The 19519-nt window shown below is 43.8% G+C and overlaps 1 protein-coding gene and 1 long non-coding RNA gene across 3 annotated transcripts in view; both read left to right on the top strand.

Annotated features, from left to right (window-relative positions):
• The first annotated feature begins 430 nt into the window (after nt 1-430).
• On the top strand, nt 431-4587 carry MED20 (mediator complex subunit 20). Its single transcript, XM_053663754.1, has 2 exons — nt 431-741; nt 2675-4587. Exons 1-2 carry the CDS (start codon nt 460-462, stop codon nt 2888-2890), a joined length of 498 nt encoding a protein of 165 aa, XP_053519729.1. The 5' UTR covers nt 431-459; the 3' UTR covers nt 2891-4587.
• Nucleotides 4588-11491: 6904 nt separating this feature from the next.
• The window catches only part of LOC128627166 (uncharacterized), a 34945-nt gene continuing 26917 nt past the window's right edge, over nt 11492-19519 (top strand). The window contains exons 1-2 of one of the 2 annotated variants that reach the window (XR_008391323.1): nt 11492-11519; nt 14922-15003. This is a non-coding gene — a long non-coding RNA (uncharacterized LOC128627166). Of the gene's footprint in view, nt 11520-12156; nt 12888-14921; nt 15004-19519 lie in introns of those variants that run through there. The other variant, XR_008391322.1, reaches the window with a different exon arrangement.

Genomic DNA, 19519 nt, shown 5'->3' with positions numbered 1-19519 from the left:
TGGCTTGTGCATCTCAGTGGATTGAGTGCTGGCCTGTGAGCCAAAGGGTTGCTGGTTCAATTCCCAGTCAGGGCACATGCCTGGGTTGTGGGCCAGTTCCTCAGTAGGGGACCAGCGAGAGGCAACCACACATTGATGTTTCTCTCCCTCTTTTTCTCCCCCTCTTCCTCTTTCTCTAAAAAATAAAATACAAATAAAATCTTAAAAACCAAAAATAAAGAATTCAGCTGTTACCGATGCTGGTGAAGTTCCTGTGTGTCCCTCGCCTTTTCCTGTAGGGCAGGTGGGTTTTACCACAGGCTGCCTCACCTGTTGTCTGCAGAAAAGGCTGTTGGTAAGGGGCCTTTTCTGGAGGTCAGACCTACGTCTGCCCTGGGACTGCTGAGGTAGTGCCTGGTTGTCATCTGGCCGAGTTCCCCACATTTGCCTCTATTCCAGGGTTTGCTGGCGGAGGTCTTGATGCTAAGTAGGATCTCTGTCCCTGCAGGTCAGACCGGGAAGCTGATGTACGTGATGCACAATTCAGAGTACCCTTTGAGCTGCTTCGCCCTCTTCGAGAATGGCCCTTGTCTTATTGCCGACACCAACTTTGATGTGCTCATGGTGAAGCTCAAGGGCTTCTTCCAGAGTGCCAAGGCCAGCAAGATTGAGACCCGGGGTACCCGTTACCAGTACTGTGACTTCCTAGTGAAGGTGGGCACCGTCACAATGGGGCCCAGTGCCCGAGGCATCTCTGTGGAGGTAAGACCTTGGTGAAATACAGGAGCACGCTGTGCGGAAGGGGCTGCTCAGCGGAGGGCTCTGCAGATCCCACGGCCCTCTGTGTGCACACAGGTGTGCGTGCCTACCTGATTCCTGTCTGTAGCGCACCGCATCTCTGCCCCCTCTCTCTGCCCTTTTTAACCTTTCTCTAATCATCTGGGACTCTCTAGCCCAGGATGGAAATTGGAAGTTGGGTTCACAGCTGGTAGAATAGGAAGGCTGGCTTGCTGGAGAAGGGAAGGGATAGTTAAAGGAGGCAAGTGAGTTATGATGTAGAGGGACCGGTCACCTTCCACATGAAGGATTGGAGCAGACCAGGACAACTTTCGGTGTAGTTAACTTTTGGGAGGTAGGTCTGTACGCCTCTCCTTAGTATGCTTTAAGATGAGTCTCAAAAGTTGTGTAGCAAAGATGTACCTTTTCTTTTGCTGGGCTGTCCTCATTCTTTCACGATGGGAAGGTGGGTGTGTGATGACTGTCTTTGAGGGGGTGTGGTAGGACTTTAGATTTTCAGTAGATACTGAAAATGGCAAAGAGAGAGTGTGACAGGAACTGGCTTTGGGACCAGTGAGGATCTACAGTCTACCCTGTGTCCAGCCCTGTGTGAGATTTAAAAAAAAAAAAAAAAGTAAGCTATGGGGCCTGCCTTTTGCAAATTTGTGATTTAGTAATAGAGCAAGGCTGAAACACAAACTTTAAAAAAAAAGATTTTATTTAGTTATTTTTAGACAACAGGGAAGGGAGGGAGAAAGAGGGAGAGAAACATCAATATGTGGTTGCCTCTTGCACACCCCCCACCAGGGACCTGGCCTGCAACCCAGTTGGAGTTGGATTCCCTGACTGGGAATCCAACTGGTGACCCTTTGGTTCACAGGCTGGCACTCAGTCCTCAGAGCCACACCGGCCAGGTCCAAACTGTTTCCGAAGTGGCTCTATAATAAATGCCGTGAAAGAGGCACAGACTGCTCCAGGAATCCAGGCCAGTGAGAGCACTGCTGACTTGGGGGATTGTGACTTCTCCTCCAGGACTAGCAGGAAGGAGGGCGTTCAAGTACAGAGACATGGGGAGAGCTGAGCATCCCTAAAAAGCACCTCTGGTGGAAAAAAGGGCATCAGTGGTAATTACTGTTCTGCAACTCCAGGGTCTCAAGGGCCAAGATTTCCTGACTCTCTTTAGCACGCGACACACCTTGCACTGGCTGAGACCCACTGGGGACCCACTGTTTATCCTCCATATTCGCAGCTTTGTAGTCCGGCACCCCCCAGCTGTTTCTTTACTGTTTTTCCATCTGGTTCCCAGTGATTTCCCCTGCTCTCTCTGCAGTGACAAATTTAAGAGAGAGGAATGAAAAAGCCAAAGGTGTATCCTCTGGCCCCTGCTACATTGGTCAGGAAATTATTTCTTAGGGTTGGAGCTGGCTGGGTTTACCTGGGGAATAATGTTTGGCCTTGAAGAGACTTATGAGCATATTTGTCTGCTTTGCACTCTACTGATCCCCATCACACACACACACACACACACACACACACTCTCTCTCTCTCTCTCTCTCTTTCTCTCGCTCTTTGTTTTCTTAACATTTTCCTCAGCTCTCCTTGAGTCTTTCAGCATAGTAGGGATTATATAATTCTGAGAAAATCTAAGGGGGCCCAGATTCGCCTTTGCGTCTGTGGGCAGGGCTGAGGGTTGATAACACCAAGATGAGAATGTCAGAGATGGCCTAAAGGCAATGGTGGTGGTGTGTCAGATCCCTGGTGTTTGGGTTGAGTGTTTCCCGTGCAGCAACTGTGCTAGAAGGTGTGAGTCTTTGGCCTGGGGTTGTCAAGATGGGAGTAGGGGTAAGAGGTGCAAGGGAAGCAGAAGCCCTCATCCTTGCTTACATTCACCCTCATTCTTTGTTCCTTTGGTCCCCAGGTGGAGTATGGCCCCTGTGTGATAGCCAGTGACTGCTGGAACCTGCTGCTGGAGTTCCTACAGAGTTTTCTAGGCAGCCACACTCCAGGGGCTCCCACAGTGTTTAGCAACAGACATGACACGGTCTACGGCCCAGCAGATACCATGGTCCAGTACATGGAACTCTTCAACAAGATTCGCAAGCAGCAGCAGGTGCCGGTGGCTGGGATTCGTTAGTGAGCTCTGTCACCAGAGGACTCCCGAGAAGGAGCAGGTGCTGCACCGTCAGGCTCCTGAGCCCCAGAAACCCAGGGCAGACATGGAGCCCTCTCTCCCTCCAATTCGCAGCTGTGGCTTTTGTTCTGGGGCTATGGACTATTTGCCCCTGACCCTCACACACAGCTCCCCCGATTTCACCCCACGCCTTATTGGACTTGGCTTGTCCTCAAGAATGGTAACTATGAAGAATGGAGAAGCTTGGAGCTTTCCTGCTGTAGGGGAAAAGGTAGGACAGGGGTGTCCCCGCCTAGTGTTGGTGGGGAAACTAGTCTGTCTCCAACTGTCCTGGATTTGGCCTAGGCCGTGGTGGACAGGCTGCATTTCATGTCCGGGCTGTGCTGTAATAAAGGCCTTTCCCACTGCTCAAAGTATACGGCTGCATCTCTCCTGGAAAAGGAGTAGGAGGCCACCTCGTTATATGGATGTCACTTTCTGACCTGTGTGTGGAAGTGAATTGTGAGTTGACTTTTCTAGGTTGCTGCCTGAGTCCTTTGAAGTCTGGTCTCTCTGACTCCTATCAGTTCTGTTGTGAATTATGTTAAGCCACAGGCTAAGCTGCTATAACAAAGAGAGCCTAGTAGAAATTTCATTTTCCTTCTAATAGTACAGAGGTAGTCAGATGGTCCAGGGCAGATTTAGTTGTGCAGGGTCGTCAGGGACTTGGTTTCTCTTTATCTTGTTGTTCAGCTACCCCAGGTTGTTGTCCTTGCCATAAGGTCAAAGCAGACTCGTCAGCTCCATGTCCACATTCCACTGGGGAAAGAGAGAACAAAGTAGTTTCTTTTTTAAAGTCTATGACCTGGAGTTGCTCAAACAACACACTTTGCAGAAAGGGACACTGGGATACAGAGCCTCTTGTTTGGGTAGTCACGTGCCCAGTCAAAACCCAGGGGCTTTTGTGACTGAAGGATGAAGGGGAAAATGGGTGCAGGGCCCAGTTAGTGGCCTCCGTGCATGGAGCTCAGTGGATGTGCCCAGGAGTGCTCTTGGCTCTTATTTTGCAGTTAGCACTCCTTGTAACTCGGCCCTTTATGAACTAGATTGGGACAGGGCCGATGCCAGAGCCGCTCTCAGTTTAGCTGGATTAGTCAGGCTGGGAAGTCAGGTCGGAACCCCTGGTCTAAGTCTCAGCATCTAGGCCTCTCAGTTCTCAGGAACCCAGAGCTTAGTGTTGGAACAGTGAATCTGATACCGGCACTGCGCTCCTGGTTTCCTGAGTTCTTTCTCCTCGTCTCGTGTGAGCCTCCAAGCTATGCGTTTGACACCCGTTGCCTGCCCAGCCCACTCCAGCTTCGAAGTGTTTAGTCAGGCCAACACTGAGACACGGTCGGGGGTGGTCTCAGGACATGTGTTACTGTACATGCTGCTGTGCTGTCCTCAGCGTTACTGTCCCTCACTGAAGGCACCGAAAGAGAAATTGTTTTCAGACATAAGGGCCCTACAACAAGAATCAGACACTGGTCATGTTTCGCTCTTCGCTTTGGCTGGCAGGAAGCTCAATTCAACTTTATCACTGCAGGACCTGTCGTCTGCATTTTTTGTTCTCACTTTCCCCTTGTTTTCTTGTTTATGCTGTATTGATAATGAGGTATGTGTTAGATATCATTAGCACACAATAAAATGCACAACCCTTGTGTTTTGGGCCCTCTGGTTTATATTGGCTGTTATCCAGATTTATCTATTTGTATTTTTCTATATGCTGCCTTCAGTCTTATGAGATGAGACAGCATTTTGAACATAACATGTTCCTGATAATATGTGGAAATTGAAATGTGGTAAATTTGATTCTAGACTTAGGCATTATAGGGAAAGATTCTGTTCCCTAAAACCTAACAAATAATATAGACTCCCTAACTGTACTTGGTCTTCTCTGTTATTTGAGCATACGTTTGACCAGCTCTAAGTCCAGTGAACACCCGATCAAGATTTAAGAACTGCTGCTTCGAGTACTTTTGTCCATGTCTGTCCTTTGTGTCAATTAAAGAAAGTCTATCACTAAAGAAGTCAGGTAATGCAATACATTTTAACAAATATGCCTCCACTCGCAAAATTGCCAGAACAGAACTGGAAACTAGTACGAAGGGCCCAAATGCCACCCGGCTTTTGTGTGCAAGTCTGAAGAAGGCTTTCAAGAGTATTCTAGGATTGTCAGAGTATACATTTTTGTAAGTTCAGACTGAATGAAAGTCGAGGAGCAAATGTGTAAATTTAAGGAAAAATGGCCTGATTATCCTAGTTTTAAAAATGGAAAAAAAAAAAAAAACTGGGTTGCTAGATGGAGATGCTGTATGTTTCAGATTCAAATCTCATGTTCTTCTACACTAGACTGTCTTCTACCCAACTTCCTTTGCTTCCAAATGTGTTACTTCTTTCCCTATCTGTAGCTAACCACGAAAGAGCAGAAACTGGGAAACTTCTGGGACCCTGATAACAAGTCACCTTGGTGTGGGTACCTTAGCCAGAGCCACATAGAAATCTGCCCACCTTGACTATCAGAGCGAGATGGGGAGGCTGCGGGCCCATCCAGCTCCCCCTCGCTGTAAGACAGGGCAGCAGTGGCTCTCGGCGAGGTTGTGCCTGGAGACCAGGCTGGAATCAGGAGCAGACTTCACAGCCAGGGCCCCTGGCTGCCAGCATGTGTGCAGGTCTGGCACCTGGGCCTCCGTGTGGTGCCAGGTGGTTTTGAATGGGGTGTGAAAAACATTGGTACATTAGCGCTTCTTATTCTAATGTATATTAAAGAAAAATATAACCAGTTCTTTATTCCTTAGGATGAGGGTTTTTGAAAGAGTCCATTTAAAGAGACCTATGAAGTTGTAGTACAGGTAATACCTGGAAATGGCACAGTCTGTGGAGGCAGAAGGCAAATACTGGGATTTGGGAAGACACTGTACTCTGCTTCGTGTCTAGTCCACTTCTGGTGGGTCCCGCTCCACCTCTCCTGTGCTGTTCTGGTTTCCTGTGCACCTGTTCTGTGCTGCCCCCGCTTGCTTTCCTCAGTTCCTGAGGACCAAGCAGTTACACTTCCTTGACCATCTAATGATGTCACTGCTCCACCTAGAACCCGCACATTCCCACCACTGGCAGGCCCAGCCCAGCCCGGCATGTCCAGTATTCACTCCTTAGGCTTTAGGATGAGGTAGTGAAATTTTTACCTTCAAATCCCAGCAGGTAAGAGAAGTGGTTAGAAATTCCCACTTAAACACGCCTTCAGATTTGAAAGTTGAGACTCTTCAAGTACAACATAGGAAGGGCTATAGGCTGAATGTGTTGAGGACATTCACAGGTCTAGAGCCATGATGGACTGTGCGTCTTTCTGTCTCCAGGCTCACACCTCTGACTCCCGGTATTGCTTTTCCCTTGCCGCAGCTTTCCTCTGCATATCTGCTGCTATCTGGGCATCGTGGGCTGCAGACACTGGTTACAGTTGCCATGTGGAATGGCTGAAATTGATTGCATTACAAGTTGAGTCCTCTCCTAGGGGGTGGTGTCGTTGACCTTTGAGCAGTCACTTCTTAGGGGGGTGGACTTTCCCCAAGGTGAGTTTCTGTCATTGTGTAGAACATTCCAAATTCAGTCTCTTGAGTTAGAAGGGAGCTTGAGGTCAGCTAGTTTGACTCTCAGTGCTCATATCTTTGATCCCTCCCGGAGATCTTGTAGCTTTAACTTGGCCTCATCCACGCAATCCCTTCCCTGTGTATTTCATCCCTTTTCTTACTAACTCTTGAGACAAAAAAAACAAAACATAACCTGCCCTTTCCCTCCCAGACAAGACTGTGGAGAGAGTCTTGTGCTTAATAAGGGAGTTTGTTGTTAGCTGGTGCTGGAGTGTGCAGGAACCATGGCTCTAATGTAGGGGTTCTAACGTTACTACAGGTCATCAGCCCCCAAGGGGAGACTCAAGAGGCTTAAAATGCCCTGCAACTAGACATGGTTTTATGAATATGCTCAGTTTGGGGAGAATAGGATTTATAGAGTTCATTGGAATTGTCACAAAGATTTGTGATTCAAACACAGCCTCTGAAGGGAGACAGCAGGAAGACAAAAAGCAGGGCTGAAATTTGCCCAGCTGGCTTATCATGAGCAAGACCTTGCCTTGCTTTTCAGACACCTCATCTGGGGTTCTCTCCAGGGAATTTCCTCCTTCACTTTGTAGTCCTTCGGGCCTTTCATTCAGTTTCTTGGAAGCTGGGCCTTTTTATTGCTCTAGTCTTTCTTATAGTTTCCCCCTTCTCTTATTTCTTTATACACATACATTTAGAACCTTTTAGAAATGAGTGGAAGTAAAGATATATGAAGCAATCTTTATGGCTTTCTGGTTGGCCCCAGAGTTACTCTTCCATTATGGTACACTCCATGGGATCTGAAAATTATTCTGATGTGGTAGAATTTGGCATAATGAGTATATTTTCTCATAAGGAGGTGACTGCTAAGGTAGAGAAATAGTTCCCTACTCTCCATGATGAAATTAGCAGGTTAAAGAAATTCTCGGAACTATTAGGGCAAAGATTCCTAATTCTCTTTTATTCTCTGTTCTGTTTCCCAACACAGTCCTGCCCCATCAGATGGCATAGACCTGTTTTAAGGTTAAAAATCTTCTGCTGTGACAGTTCTGAGGCAGCCTAAAGGGGAAGAGAACATGTGTTAGGAGACAGACAGCGGGTGCTAGCCACAGTGCTGTCTCTGACTTGCCTCACAACATCAATCAAGTTGGCCTTTCTGGGTCTCCTCGGTAAAGTGGGAATAATGATGCTTATTTCATTGGCTCCTGTGTGGAGGGTGCTTTGTGGATAAGGAGATGCTGTCTGTGTTCTGCTCTTGCATTTTTTTTTTAAAGATTTTACTTATTTATTTTTAGAGAGGGAGGAAAGAGGAGAAAGAGAGGGAGAGACACATCCATGTGTGAGAGATACATCAATCACTTGCCTCTTGCGTGCCTCCAGCTGGGGACTTCGCCTACAACCCGGGCATGTGCCCTGACTGGGAATCGAACCAGGGACCTTTCCTATGTTTGCAGGCCAGCACTCTGTCCACTGAGCCACACCAGCCAGGACTGCTCTTGCATCTTTTAAGTGGTGCTAAAGGTATTAGTGTTTGCTTAGGATGTTTAAGATGGGAGGTGATGGGGTCATTACTGTTTTAGTAGCAGGTTAAAATTCTCTGGTGCAAAGAGTGTTGTTTTAATAGAAAACAAGCAGTGTAGAGAGGGTCCAGAGAACATAGTTGTTGCTTTTTGTAACCAGATTAGTGAACACAGTTGTATGGAACATCTCTTATTCATAGTACTGAAATTGTACTTGTTCTCCGATAAACTAAAGGATCTGGGCTTTAAAAAAAAAGTTGGGTACAAATGACTATGTCTTTTATGTGGAGCACATACATTCCTGTTTCCCTGAACTCCCAGGCCTTTGTTATGGTCTCTGAACTGTTTTTGTATTTTTTTTAATGCCATGTGTATTGTGATTGCATTTGTAACCAGTTGTGTCTTTAAAGAAAGTTCAGTGTTCTGATTCTGTTTTCCATTCCTCATTGATGAACCGTGTAAGTTCTTAACTCTGAAGCTACAATAAAACCTTTTGTTAGCTACCCTGCATAGTTGTTTCATATTTGAATTATCAAAAACAGCCTTCGTTATTCTTTCTGCTTTCACCTAATACACAATTCTCAAACGTTTTGGTCTCAGGACTCCTTGGTGCTCTTAAAAATTACCGAGTACCCCAAAGAGCTTTTGTTTATGTAGGTTACATCTGCTAACATTTACCTTCATAAAAATTTATAGTGAAAAGATGAAAGTATTTAATTCACTTAAAGGTAACCATAAACCTATCACATGTTAATGTAAATAAAATATTTAGTGAAAAGTAACTTTTAAAAAATTTAGTGAGAAGAGTACCCTTGTTTTATATTTTTTGTAAATCTCTTAAATGTCTGGCATAATAGAGGAGAGTGAATTCTCATGTATTTCCACATTCAGTCTGTTGTTTTGGTTGAAGAATATGTAGAAAGTCCAACCTCACATAGATGTGTAGTTGGAAAAGGGGAGGAGTATGTTCATCTTTTCAGATAATTGTGGATAGCCTTTGATACTACATCACAGTGCCACTAGAGGTTAGTTGTAATGTGGAATCTCAAACTCTGAACTTTTTGTATTGTTATATTAACATTTATTGGTTTATTTTGCACTCAAGGGATCTTTTACTGAGGTGTGATTTTTCTGTAGCATTATGTATTTGGTCATTTGGAAAATACTACAGATCTTTTAAATGTCAACGTACATTTTATCATACAGTATCAGAAAATTATATTTGTTAATATCACCACCAATCAGATCAGAAAAGTCTTGGGAAGCTGTTAAGCTCACAAAGGTAGATACAAGTTTTCAAAAAAGAAGTTTTGCTTGAGAGCTTAAGTTTGATCATTGCTAACAAAGGCTGTAAGGCTCATTTTGTTTATTTTTGAGAAAATATCTGTCTCTGACAAGTGATTCAGAGACGTGAATCACTTTTAATCCGTTAGCTGTTCTTTCAAGTAAAAGTGGTGAAATTTTTCCACCAAGAAAAATTTCTAATTCAGCTCAAAATGCAGAGAAATTCCACAAGTGCTCTTCCTCAAGGAAAACATTGTACTTAAGTAAGGAACAGAAGTGCTTTATGCATATATCCAAAGAATAGTATTACTGACAAAGTGTACTTAAATAAAACAAATAATTTTTAGTGCTTCCTCAAGGGCTTCCTTAAGTAGAAGAGGTATTTTTTCTCAGGAATGGGTGGCTGTGAAGAATAAATGACTGCTAGTACAATTTAGTGCCATTGCTTTGATTTGTGCTGAAGCAGTAACGGTTTTACCTGTCATTACGTTTGCGTCATCAGTACAAATGTCATCACAGTGACAAGGGCAAATAAAATCTTACTGTGAAAGTAGTTTTGATCTTGGGTGCCCTTGAAAGGGTCTCAGGGAACCCAGGTGCTCCTCCACAGGCAACCCTTAGAGAACCACTGACTTACTACATGCTCACAGTGCTGAGACTCTTTCTCCCCTAAATTGCTAATCAGAGATCACCCCTTCCTTCAAAAGTCTTAAGTGTCTCCAAAATCCTTCACTCAACAAAAGCACCTAGTATGTGTTGGACTCTTTGTCGGGGAATTAACATAGAATAAGATATTTATTGTGCAACCTTTATTCTGCAAGAAATTTCTTGGGTGGTTTGGGGACCCAGGGGATAAAGTAGATAATTAAGGAGTTATAAAGTAAGATAAAGAGAATAATGTTAATGGTGATAGACAACAAAGGGAATGCTGAATTTTAGCTCAAACTCTTAACTCTTGAATCACATGACAAATCCTCACCAAATCAATCACCAGGTCCTCTTCTGCCATCAAATCTCTTGTTAATTATCTTTGGAAATGTTTTCATGCTTAATTGCGCTTGGCTCCAGGCATTGTAGTTATACACGCACATGCTGTTCCCCCCGTGTTTTATTGTTCTTTGGCTTTTGTGCTTCTCTATTTCATATTTACAAGTGTGTAGCCTTGAGCCAGTGTAGCTGATAACGCATATGTTTAACTTGTCCTTACATTTAAATATAAGCCTTTACCTGCTTTAGCCATGTGTTGGGTGATGTAATAGTGTTGGTCTTATTTTGGGTAATGTAAACCCCCACCCTTACCCCCTGCCCGGCAAGTTATGTCAGGACAATGTACTACTCAAGAGGCTTCCCAGAAAGGAAACCTTTCCCGAGGCAGTGAAGACTTGCAGAAATAGCCGCCTTTCTCTTTCCCGGTGATTTCTCTCCATCCCCAGCATCTGCCAAATGTCTTCAGTTTAAAGTCAAGCCTCTTCCTTGGGGGCGAATTCCTATAAAACAGCTGAATCCCGCCTGGGTCATCAGTGGCAAAAGTCAGACACGTGCTCACCCCTTTGGGAGCCAATAGTAAGTAACTTTTGCAAACGCAGCCTCAGGAAACCCCACCGCTTGCAGGCTGCTTGCTTTCGAGCCAATGACACAGTTAAAACTAAGTCTTTTAACAGAACAAAACGAAAACGCAGATGCGATTGTGAGAAAGGCTTTATTTACCCCTTGGCCTTGTTTAGAGATGTTCGGCTCCAAAAGAGTGCGGGGAACGAATGTAAAATTCCTTTTCTGTTCCAAGGCTAAAGGGGCTGCGGAGAAGGGAGCGGAGATGGGCTCGGGAGAGTCTCTGGCCCTTTAAGAAGGAGGGACAGACAGAAGATTCGGTACCTTAAGAATCTCTTTGTCTGGAAACCTCCTTATTTACTCTCCTGTGCTTCAACCAAACTTCGACCCCGCGATTCACAACGCCCCTCTACGCCGTCGCCCCGTACGCCAGGCTCTAGTTAGCCTCGCGTTTGTGGCTGACCCTAAACTTTGCGCCCCTGGCGCGAACCCTGGCAGCGGATAACGTTACCGGGGTCGGGGCCCAGCGCTGCGCCGTTGGCGCAATGCGGGGCCTAGGGGCGGGGCTTAGGAGGCGGGGCTCAGGCAGGCAAGCCAACGGGCGATCAGGGGGCGTGGCCGTGTTCGGTTGTCTCGCGCCCTAGTGACAGCTCGCGCGTGCTGATGATGGCGGTAAATAGAGGGGGGGGTCAGTGGAGGGGGCGGAGGGGGGGGAAATAGCGAAGGGGGTAGCTCCAGGGGGTGGGGGGGACAGGGACGGGGGCCAGGGAAGACTCGGCGGCAAGGGAGCCCATTCTAAGCCTTGGAGGCGGGGACAGGAATCTCTAGCACCCTGGCCCTCCCCCTTAAAGAAGCAAAATCCTTACACACCGGGTGAGGGGCGACAAAGGCAGCGCGCGCCTCACGGGCGGGAGGAGCGGCGGCAGGGGGCGGGACCGCGGCGCAGGCGGGCTGGGGGCGCCCGAGGCCGGGGGCCGGCGGGAGGCGAGAGCCGGCAGTCCTGGCGCGCCAGCGCTAGATTTTGGCGGGGTGGGCGACGGCAGGATTTGGAGTAAAAGCTTGGAGGAGAAGAGGAGAAGGAAAGCTTGGGGGCGGTTGCGGGGAACGGGCTAAGAACGAAATGAGGATTAAGGGGAGAAAAGGTTAGAAGGCAAGAGAAGCCAGCCAAGGAGGTAGGAAGGAGGTAAAAACCAGGGTTGGGTGTTAAGGAAGCCGAGCAGGGAATGAGGTTAGGAAGACCGAAGCTTGAAAGAGGGATCCCGGGGTTAGGTGTAAGAGCAAGGATTTGAAGGGGAAAGCTTCGCAGGGGATGGTGGAGGGGTGAGGGGTACTGGGGTAAGAGTTGGAAAGTGGGCAGCAAGGAGGGGCAGAGCGGGGGTAATAGTTAGGAGCAGAGGAGAGAGAGCGATTAAGAGCTAGACGTGACAAGGGTGTGAACTAGTGTAGAGCGAGATGAGCTGAAGGACTAGGACTAGCGGTGGGGTGGGAACTGCGAGGTTCTGAGAAAGGTATGGGTTGGTGGACTATGGCTGTAAATTTTTGAAAGTGAGAGAGGGTGAATGAGACACCGGACTAGTACCAGGTGGAGTTAAGAATAAGAGTGTAGTGGAAGGAAGGGGTGAAAGGACAGAGATGAGATAGGACGTTTATAGGACAATTTGAGAACCAGAAAAGCTGGAGGGAAAAGAGAGTGAGAAGTGCTGGCGGTGTGGGACCGGGTAACTGGGGAATTGTGTTAATTGACGAGGTTCAACAAGATCCAAGGTAAAAACAGGGAGGTGAAGATACAGGGCTAATAGCAGAGGTTGAAGGAGCGAGGTAGAGATGGGCCCCAGGCTTTAAAGGATGAGATGGGGAGTAAGGGAAGTCTGGGGAGTCCTGATGGATGCAGAAGTGGGGCAGACTATACAGGAGTGGGAATCAGATGTGCATATTATGGGGAGATCCTCCAGAAAGAAGGTCTGTCTGCATGGGTAAGGGCACAGATGCTGTAGTGAAGAATCAAGTGTAGGGAGCCTTTGGTGCAGAAGAGGAACCATGGTGAGTGAAAAGAGACCTAGAGATAGGGGTAAAAACTGAGATGTAAGGTGGGAGGGTGCAGGAAAGGAATTCTTTGTTGAGGAGAGAACTGTGTTGAAATTGTGAGTCCTTTTGTCCATAAAAGTAGGAAATTCCAGAAACCTCTTTCCTCAAGGAATCTTGAATCTGCTTCTACCTTCCATTGCTTCTAATTTGACTGATATGTCCACTTTGAAAAGATGAGACCCATTTTGATTTGATTTTGTTCTTGTCTGAATGATAAAGCATCAACACAGTGTGAAAACCTGCTCGTTTCACTAGGGTTGTGATCCTAAGAAAATGGGGTGTATTTTTTACAGTGTGACTGTGCCTGTATAGTGTGATAGTGCTGTGTTGTCACAATGTTGTACCTGACAAGTGCTGGGCAGGCAGAATGCTTTATCCACAGCATTTTGGGTTTCAGCGATGAGCCTGCTATTTCTGAGATAAATCTGAAGATCTTTTTGTTTTGATAATCAGCCAGATTTCTGCCTAGTTGTGTTTGGTGGCTGAAGAATTCTGAGAAATCATTTCAGAGAAAGGCAAATAACCAACCAGGGAAGTTTGCTGGGGAAGAGATTTAGATTTAAATCAAGGCAGTGAGGGCTTTGAGTTCCCAAGCTGCCTTTAGCTTTGTGTGGGACATTTCATACTGGAGTAGGTAACTCACCCACTTAGCAAAATGGAATAAAGAAAGGGAGATTTGTAGAATAGTGGAGGATTTTGGAGTGGGATTTATCATTCAGGGTAAATAATGAATTAATGAATAATTTTGATCATGGGAAAAGCCTCTCTATAAGGCAGTGCAAGGTGGAGCATGGACAGCTCCACTTCCTCTCCTGTTTCGTAGGTGTGAGTAAGGAAGGCCATATTAATATTAATTTTCTAGAAGCTTTTGCTTTTTAAGACACTTTTGGAAATTAAAAGGAAAATAAGGAATTTAGGACAAAATTTAGGTTATTCTTCCTGCATATGTGTTTCGATGATTTTTTATTCTGAAACTTTTACATTTAGCTAAGAATATGAACAATTTTACTTTGCATTTGATGGTGCCAAAGGATACGATATAATTTACTTAGGGAAAAAATGCACACTGTTCTTGATAATCTTATTTGAGGTTATTTCATTAGTGGACATTCAGATACAAAAAGATACTTTTTTTCAAGGTGGTGTAAATTTGGATTGCCACTGTTTTGTGTATATTTATATAAAAGCAAAAATTAGATCGAGGGCATTTGTAACAGCAAAGATTGAATTTTGATTTGTGCCTATCAGAAATGCTGGTTATTAATACATATAAATAATTTGGAATCTTAATTTCAGATGCAGCTGTGAACTGTATTCATGGATTCTAGAGTCTTTAAGCAGGTGCTCAAGGTGATTAGATTGATTTAGCAGTTTAACAGAGGATTTTTTAGAAATGACTACTTTTGCTGCTAAGTTAAGAGGGTTAGTTTGAAATATTAACTTTCAAGTTGAAGAGTAACTTCGGCATGAGTTGTGTGTTTCTGTGAGACATGTGCATATTTTTTCTTTACAGGTGTGTTTGGGCTGGAATTACTACTAGGTGGTATTTTGTGTATGGTATTGACATTTTAATAATGTAATCCTTTTATAGTTGGTGTTCTTATATAAGGTATTTTAGACTTATTGATATTGATAAAGAAGAAAATACAAGCTATAAGATTAACCAAGGGAAAGAGTCTGTTTTGGTCCTGTCATTTTTTCCATATGCTGCATAGTGTGCTAAATCACCAATTGACGGTGAATCGTAATGACTTAGTTGATATCCCTAAAATGGAAAATGGATAATCTTTTTGTTCAACTAATACTATTTATCAGTAAGGACTCCAGTGATAAATTTAAGCTTTATTTTCTTTTGTTCATCAAGTAAGATTCTATTCCATTTCACTATATTTTATCATAGTATTTGCTAAGCAAAAAGTTTTAAGTTTATGTTTTCAGATTTGAATAAGTAGATTGTACATAATCAAATGTTTTTCTGGTTAATCGTAGATTCTTTGGATGGGACGAAACCTTGAAAGGACCTGTAGTTTACCCTGCAACTTCAGACAATATCCCACTTAAATTATCCCAGGTAGATAAAAATTTATCCTATTTTTATAAATCTTCAGAGGTAATATAGGAGCCTTTGTAGATAATCTTTTCCAGCATTTAATTATTTTCTGTATAAGAAGAGCCTGCCTTCTGTCTAACCAGCACTCACTTAATGCTATATTTGTATTTATTCTCTTACTTCATTCTCAATTTTTGAGGAAAATTATTGGCTTACTATTTAATATTAAGAAGATGTCAGTTCTTCATAAACTTAATAGGAGTAGCTACCATGTGTGAGACACAGTTGTAAACTGTTTGCAGATTTTAACGCATTTACTCCTTACATCAGTCCTGAGCTCGGTGCTCTTCCCCTTCCCATTTTACATGTGAAGAAATAGAGCTCCTTGAGATTAAGTGATTTGCCCAAGGTTATACCCAGACATTTTATTTGTACCAAAAGAGAGCTGATAATCTTTTGTTATAAATAATACTTGGGGTTTTGGTCAAGTAGTAACTAAATGATTATTTATTTATAGTTTTTCTTAATTTTAAAATATTTATTTATTTTTAGAGAGAGGAAGGGAGGGAGAAAGAGAAGGAGAAAAACCTCAATGTGTAGTTGCCTCTCATGTGGCCCCCACTGGGGACCTGGCCTGCAACCCAGGCTTGTGCCCTGACTGGAAATTGAACTGGTGACCCTCTGGTGTGCAGCCTGTGCTCTATCCACTGAGCTACACCAGCCAGGGTGTTTTGTTTTTTTTTTTAAATAAGGGAAATGGGGGGTAGGATTGAACCTTGGCGTTTTGCTGGCAAAGCCTCTACTCAGATTCATTGTGCTCGGTCTGGTATTATATCTGCTTGACTTGTGAAGTCATCCTTTACTGTGCTCTTCTCTAGTGTAAACCACGCTGGTTTATCTTAATCCTTTAATTGTTCTTGTTTGTCAGTACTTAAATTTTCACTGTGGCTTTGTTATTAACTGTTTCTCAGGTCCTTCCTGGATAGGGAAGCTGGGACAGACACAGGTCATGTCTAATGCAAAAATTACGTCAAGGTTCTTACATGCTCCTATTTTTTTATTACAAAATTATATTTCGAAAATGAAATGACCCCAAAACAATTAAAAAATGTATAATGGCATTGCAGATTAATGGTTACCTGTCTACCTTTTTAGCCAGAAAAAGACTCTGGACTTCTCATATACCCTACAGGTTTGTAGTTGAAAGATTGTTGCCATTGAGGAAAAATGGAACTCTCAGTGTGGACATCCATAAGCAATCTCTTTTCAGGATCTTGCTGAGTATTTACTATCTTCTCTTTGTTTGCCTCTGTAAATAATATACTGAGTACATTTATGCATGCTTTAATTTGGTTAAGTACATTGATACACTCATTTTTTAAAAATTAAGACTTTTTTTAAAGACTTTATTTATTTATTTTTTAGAGCTAGGGGAAGGGAGGGAAAAGGAGAGGGAGAGAAACCAGTCGTTACCTCTCTCATGCCCCCAACCAGGCACCAAGCCCACAACTCGGGCATGTGCACTGACCAGGGAACCAGCTACCTTTCAGATTGTGGGGCGATGCCCAATGCACTGAACCACACCAGTCAGGGCCAGACTTTATATTTTTAGAGCAGTTTTAGGTTTACAGCAAAATCAAGGGTATGGTATAGAGATTTCCCATTTACCCTCTGCCCCCACACATGTATAGCCTCCCCCGGTATCAACATCCCCCACCAGAGTGGTTCATTTGATACAATTGTTTCTTACTAATTAGTGTTTACTAAGTGTCCAGCATGAGCCAAGTATGTCAATTGATTAAAACTAAACAACCCAATGAGAGAACATCTGTTGTTAATACTCCATATTAGGACATGACTTGGTTTTTTTATAATGTTTCAAACTTATAGAAAAGTTGCAAAAATGGTACAAGGAACTTCTATATACCCTTATTTAAATTCACCAGTTGTTTTCATTTTGCCCTATTTGCATTACCATTTTATCTCACTCGTGGTTTTTTATTAGTCATTTTAAAATTGTTATTCTATTAAAGTTGTCACAGTTTTCCCCCTTTGCCCTCCTCTGCCCAACCCTCACTTATTGTTAAACAAGTAAATTTGAAAAAAAGGATACAGAGGCCTCAAGTTTTAAAAGAGAAGGCAAGAATGTCTTGAGTGTGTCAGCAAGTTGTATTTGATTTTAGTTAAACATGTGAAGCAAAGGCTTTTGTGGTGTTAAGGTTTGTTTTCTTCACTCTCTTCTGAAAAACATTATTTTACCTGTGAATGATGAGATTGTAGTACCCTCCCACATCAGCAAAAACTGTCATGGTGGATCCCTCTGTTGGGGACCTCCCTGCCACTTGGCGTGGTGTGCTCACACATGGGTGGGTCGTTAGGATATGCTAGGTATTGATGTGTGGGTGCCAACAGGAGCTACAGGGCTGCTCAACACCATGACTAAGGTATATTTTGAAGATATCTTTGTAGCTTCAAGGAGCTAGAAAAGATCTTTTTAAAAAGATTTTATTTATTCACTTTAGAGAGAGGAAAGGAGAGAGATAAGGAGAGGGAGAGAAACATCAGATTCTCACAAACCCCACCTGAGGGCCTGGCCTGCAACCCAAGCGCTGGGAATTAAACCTTCGACCTTTTGGTTCACAGGCAGCACTCAATCCACAGAGCCACATCACCCAGGGGTAGAAAAGAGCTAAGTGCAGAATGTATAAAAACTTTGGTTGCAATTCATACAAATAGTTTTGCTTTATGGTAAGGGAATGAATATAAATATTGTAACATTCTATTACCTTTCCCCAAATAACCTAAATTTTGGGTGTCTTTTAGTTGTTGTTATATAAGGAGATTTAACTGACCCCTATCCCCACTGCCACCTTCCAGCTCATCCTCAGTTTTTAAAAAAAAATATTTTATTGATTATGCCATTACAGTTGTTCTATTCCCCCCTTCATTCCCCTCCACCCTGCACACCCCTCTCCCACCGTTCCCCCCTTTAGTTTATGACCATGTGTCTCAAGTTCTTTAGATTCTATATTTCCCCTACTATTCTTGCCCCCCCATCTATTTTCTACCTACCGTCTATGCTACTTATTTTCTGTAACTTCCCCCCCCTTCTCCTCCCACTCCCCTGTTGCTAACCCTCCATGTGATCTTCATTTCTATGGTTCTGCTCATGATCTAGCTGTCCTCTTAGTTTGCTTTTGTTTTAGGTGTGGTTGTTAATAACTGTGAGTTTGTTGTCCTTTCACTGTTCATGTTTTTTTAACTTCTTTTTCTTAGGTAAGTCCCTTTAACATTTCATATAATAAGGGCTTGGTGATGATGAACTCCTTGAATTTGATCTTATCTGAGAAGCACTTTATCTGCCCTTCCATTCTAAATGAAAGCTTTGCTGGATAGATCAATCTTGGATGGAGGTCTTTGGATTTCATGACTTGGAATACCTCTTTCCAGCCCCTTCTTGCCTGTGAGGTCTCTTTTGAGAAATCAGCTGACAGTCTGATGGGAACTCCTTTGTAGGTGACTGTCCCTTTATCTCTTGCTGTTTCTAGGATTCTCTCCTTCATTTTCATCTTGGCTAATGTAATTATGATGTGCCTTGGTGTGTTTCTTCTTGGGTCCAACTTCTTTGGGACACTCTGAGCTTTCTGGATTTCCTGGAAGTCTATTGCCTTTGCCAGATTGGGGAAATTCTCCTTTATTATTTGTTCAATAAGTTTTCCACTGGTGGCTGTTCCTTTCCCCCTTCTGGTACCCCTATAATTTGGATGTTGGAGCGTTTAAAGATGTCCTGGAGGTTCCTAAGCCTCTCCTCATTTTTTTGAATTCTTGTTTCTTCATCCTTTTCTGTTTGGTCATTTTTCCTTTTCTTCCTTCTGGTCGAGTGGACCAGATTTGATTTGAGTCCCAGTTTCCTTTCCATTACTATTGGTATCCTGTGCATTACCCTTCATTTCAATTAGTTTAGCCTTCATATGTTCCTCTAATTTGTGACTAAAATCAACCAGTTCTGTGAGCATCCTGATCACCAGTGTTTTGAACTCTACATCTGAAAGTTTGGCTATTTCTTCATGGCTTAGATTTATCGGCTCTGGGGCTCTGAGTTGTTCTTGAGCAATGTTTTGATCTGTTTGTGCCTGTTACGTATGAGGAGCAGAGCCTTAGTTGTTTACCAGGGCGGGGTCACCCAGGTCACTGGTTTGTGATGCTGTATGTGGGGGCGGGGTCAGAGAGGGACAATGGCGGTCCCCTCTGCTGCTTCCTGCCACTGCGGCCTGTGCAGTCCATCTCTCTGCTAGCTCCTTCACTGGTTTATCGGTTTGGCTGAAGGGTTCATTGTTGTCAGACTTCTGTGTAGTTCAATTTTCTGTGGTTTGGCTGTGTTTTTGTTGCTAAAATTTTGTTGTTTTTAAACTTGGTTGTGCAAGAAGGCACAATGCTTCCAACTACGCCTCCATCTTGGCGGAAGTCCTCTCATCCTCAGTTTTTATCATGAAAATGGTAGCCTGTCTTTTTGATAAAGGCATGACCTGCAGAATGA

This window comes from Artibeus jamaicensis, unplaced genomic scaffold (genome assembly GCF_021234435.1).
Source record: "Artibeus jamaicensis isolate MK-2021 breed Jamaican fruit bat unplaced genomic scaffold, CSHL_Jam_final contig_3279, whole genome shotgun sequence".
In the NCBI taxonomy this organism is placed as follows: domain Eukaryota; kingdom Metazoa; phylum Chordata; class Mammalia; order Chiroptera; family Phyllostomidae; genus Artibeus; species Artibeus jamaicensis.
Note: the sequence above shows the minus strand (reverse complement) of the source record. Positions and strands in the feature narration are given on the sequence as shown.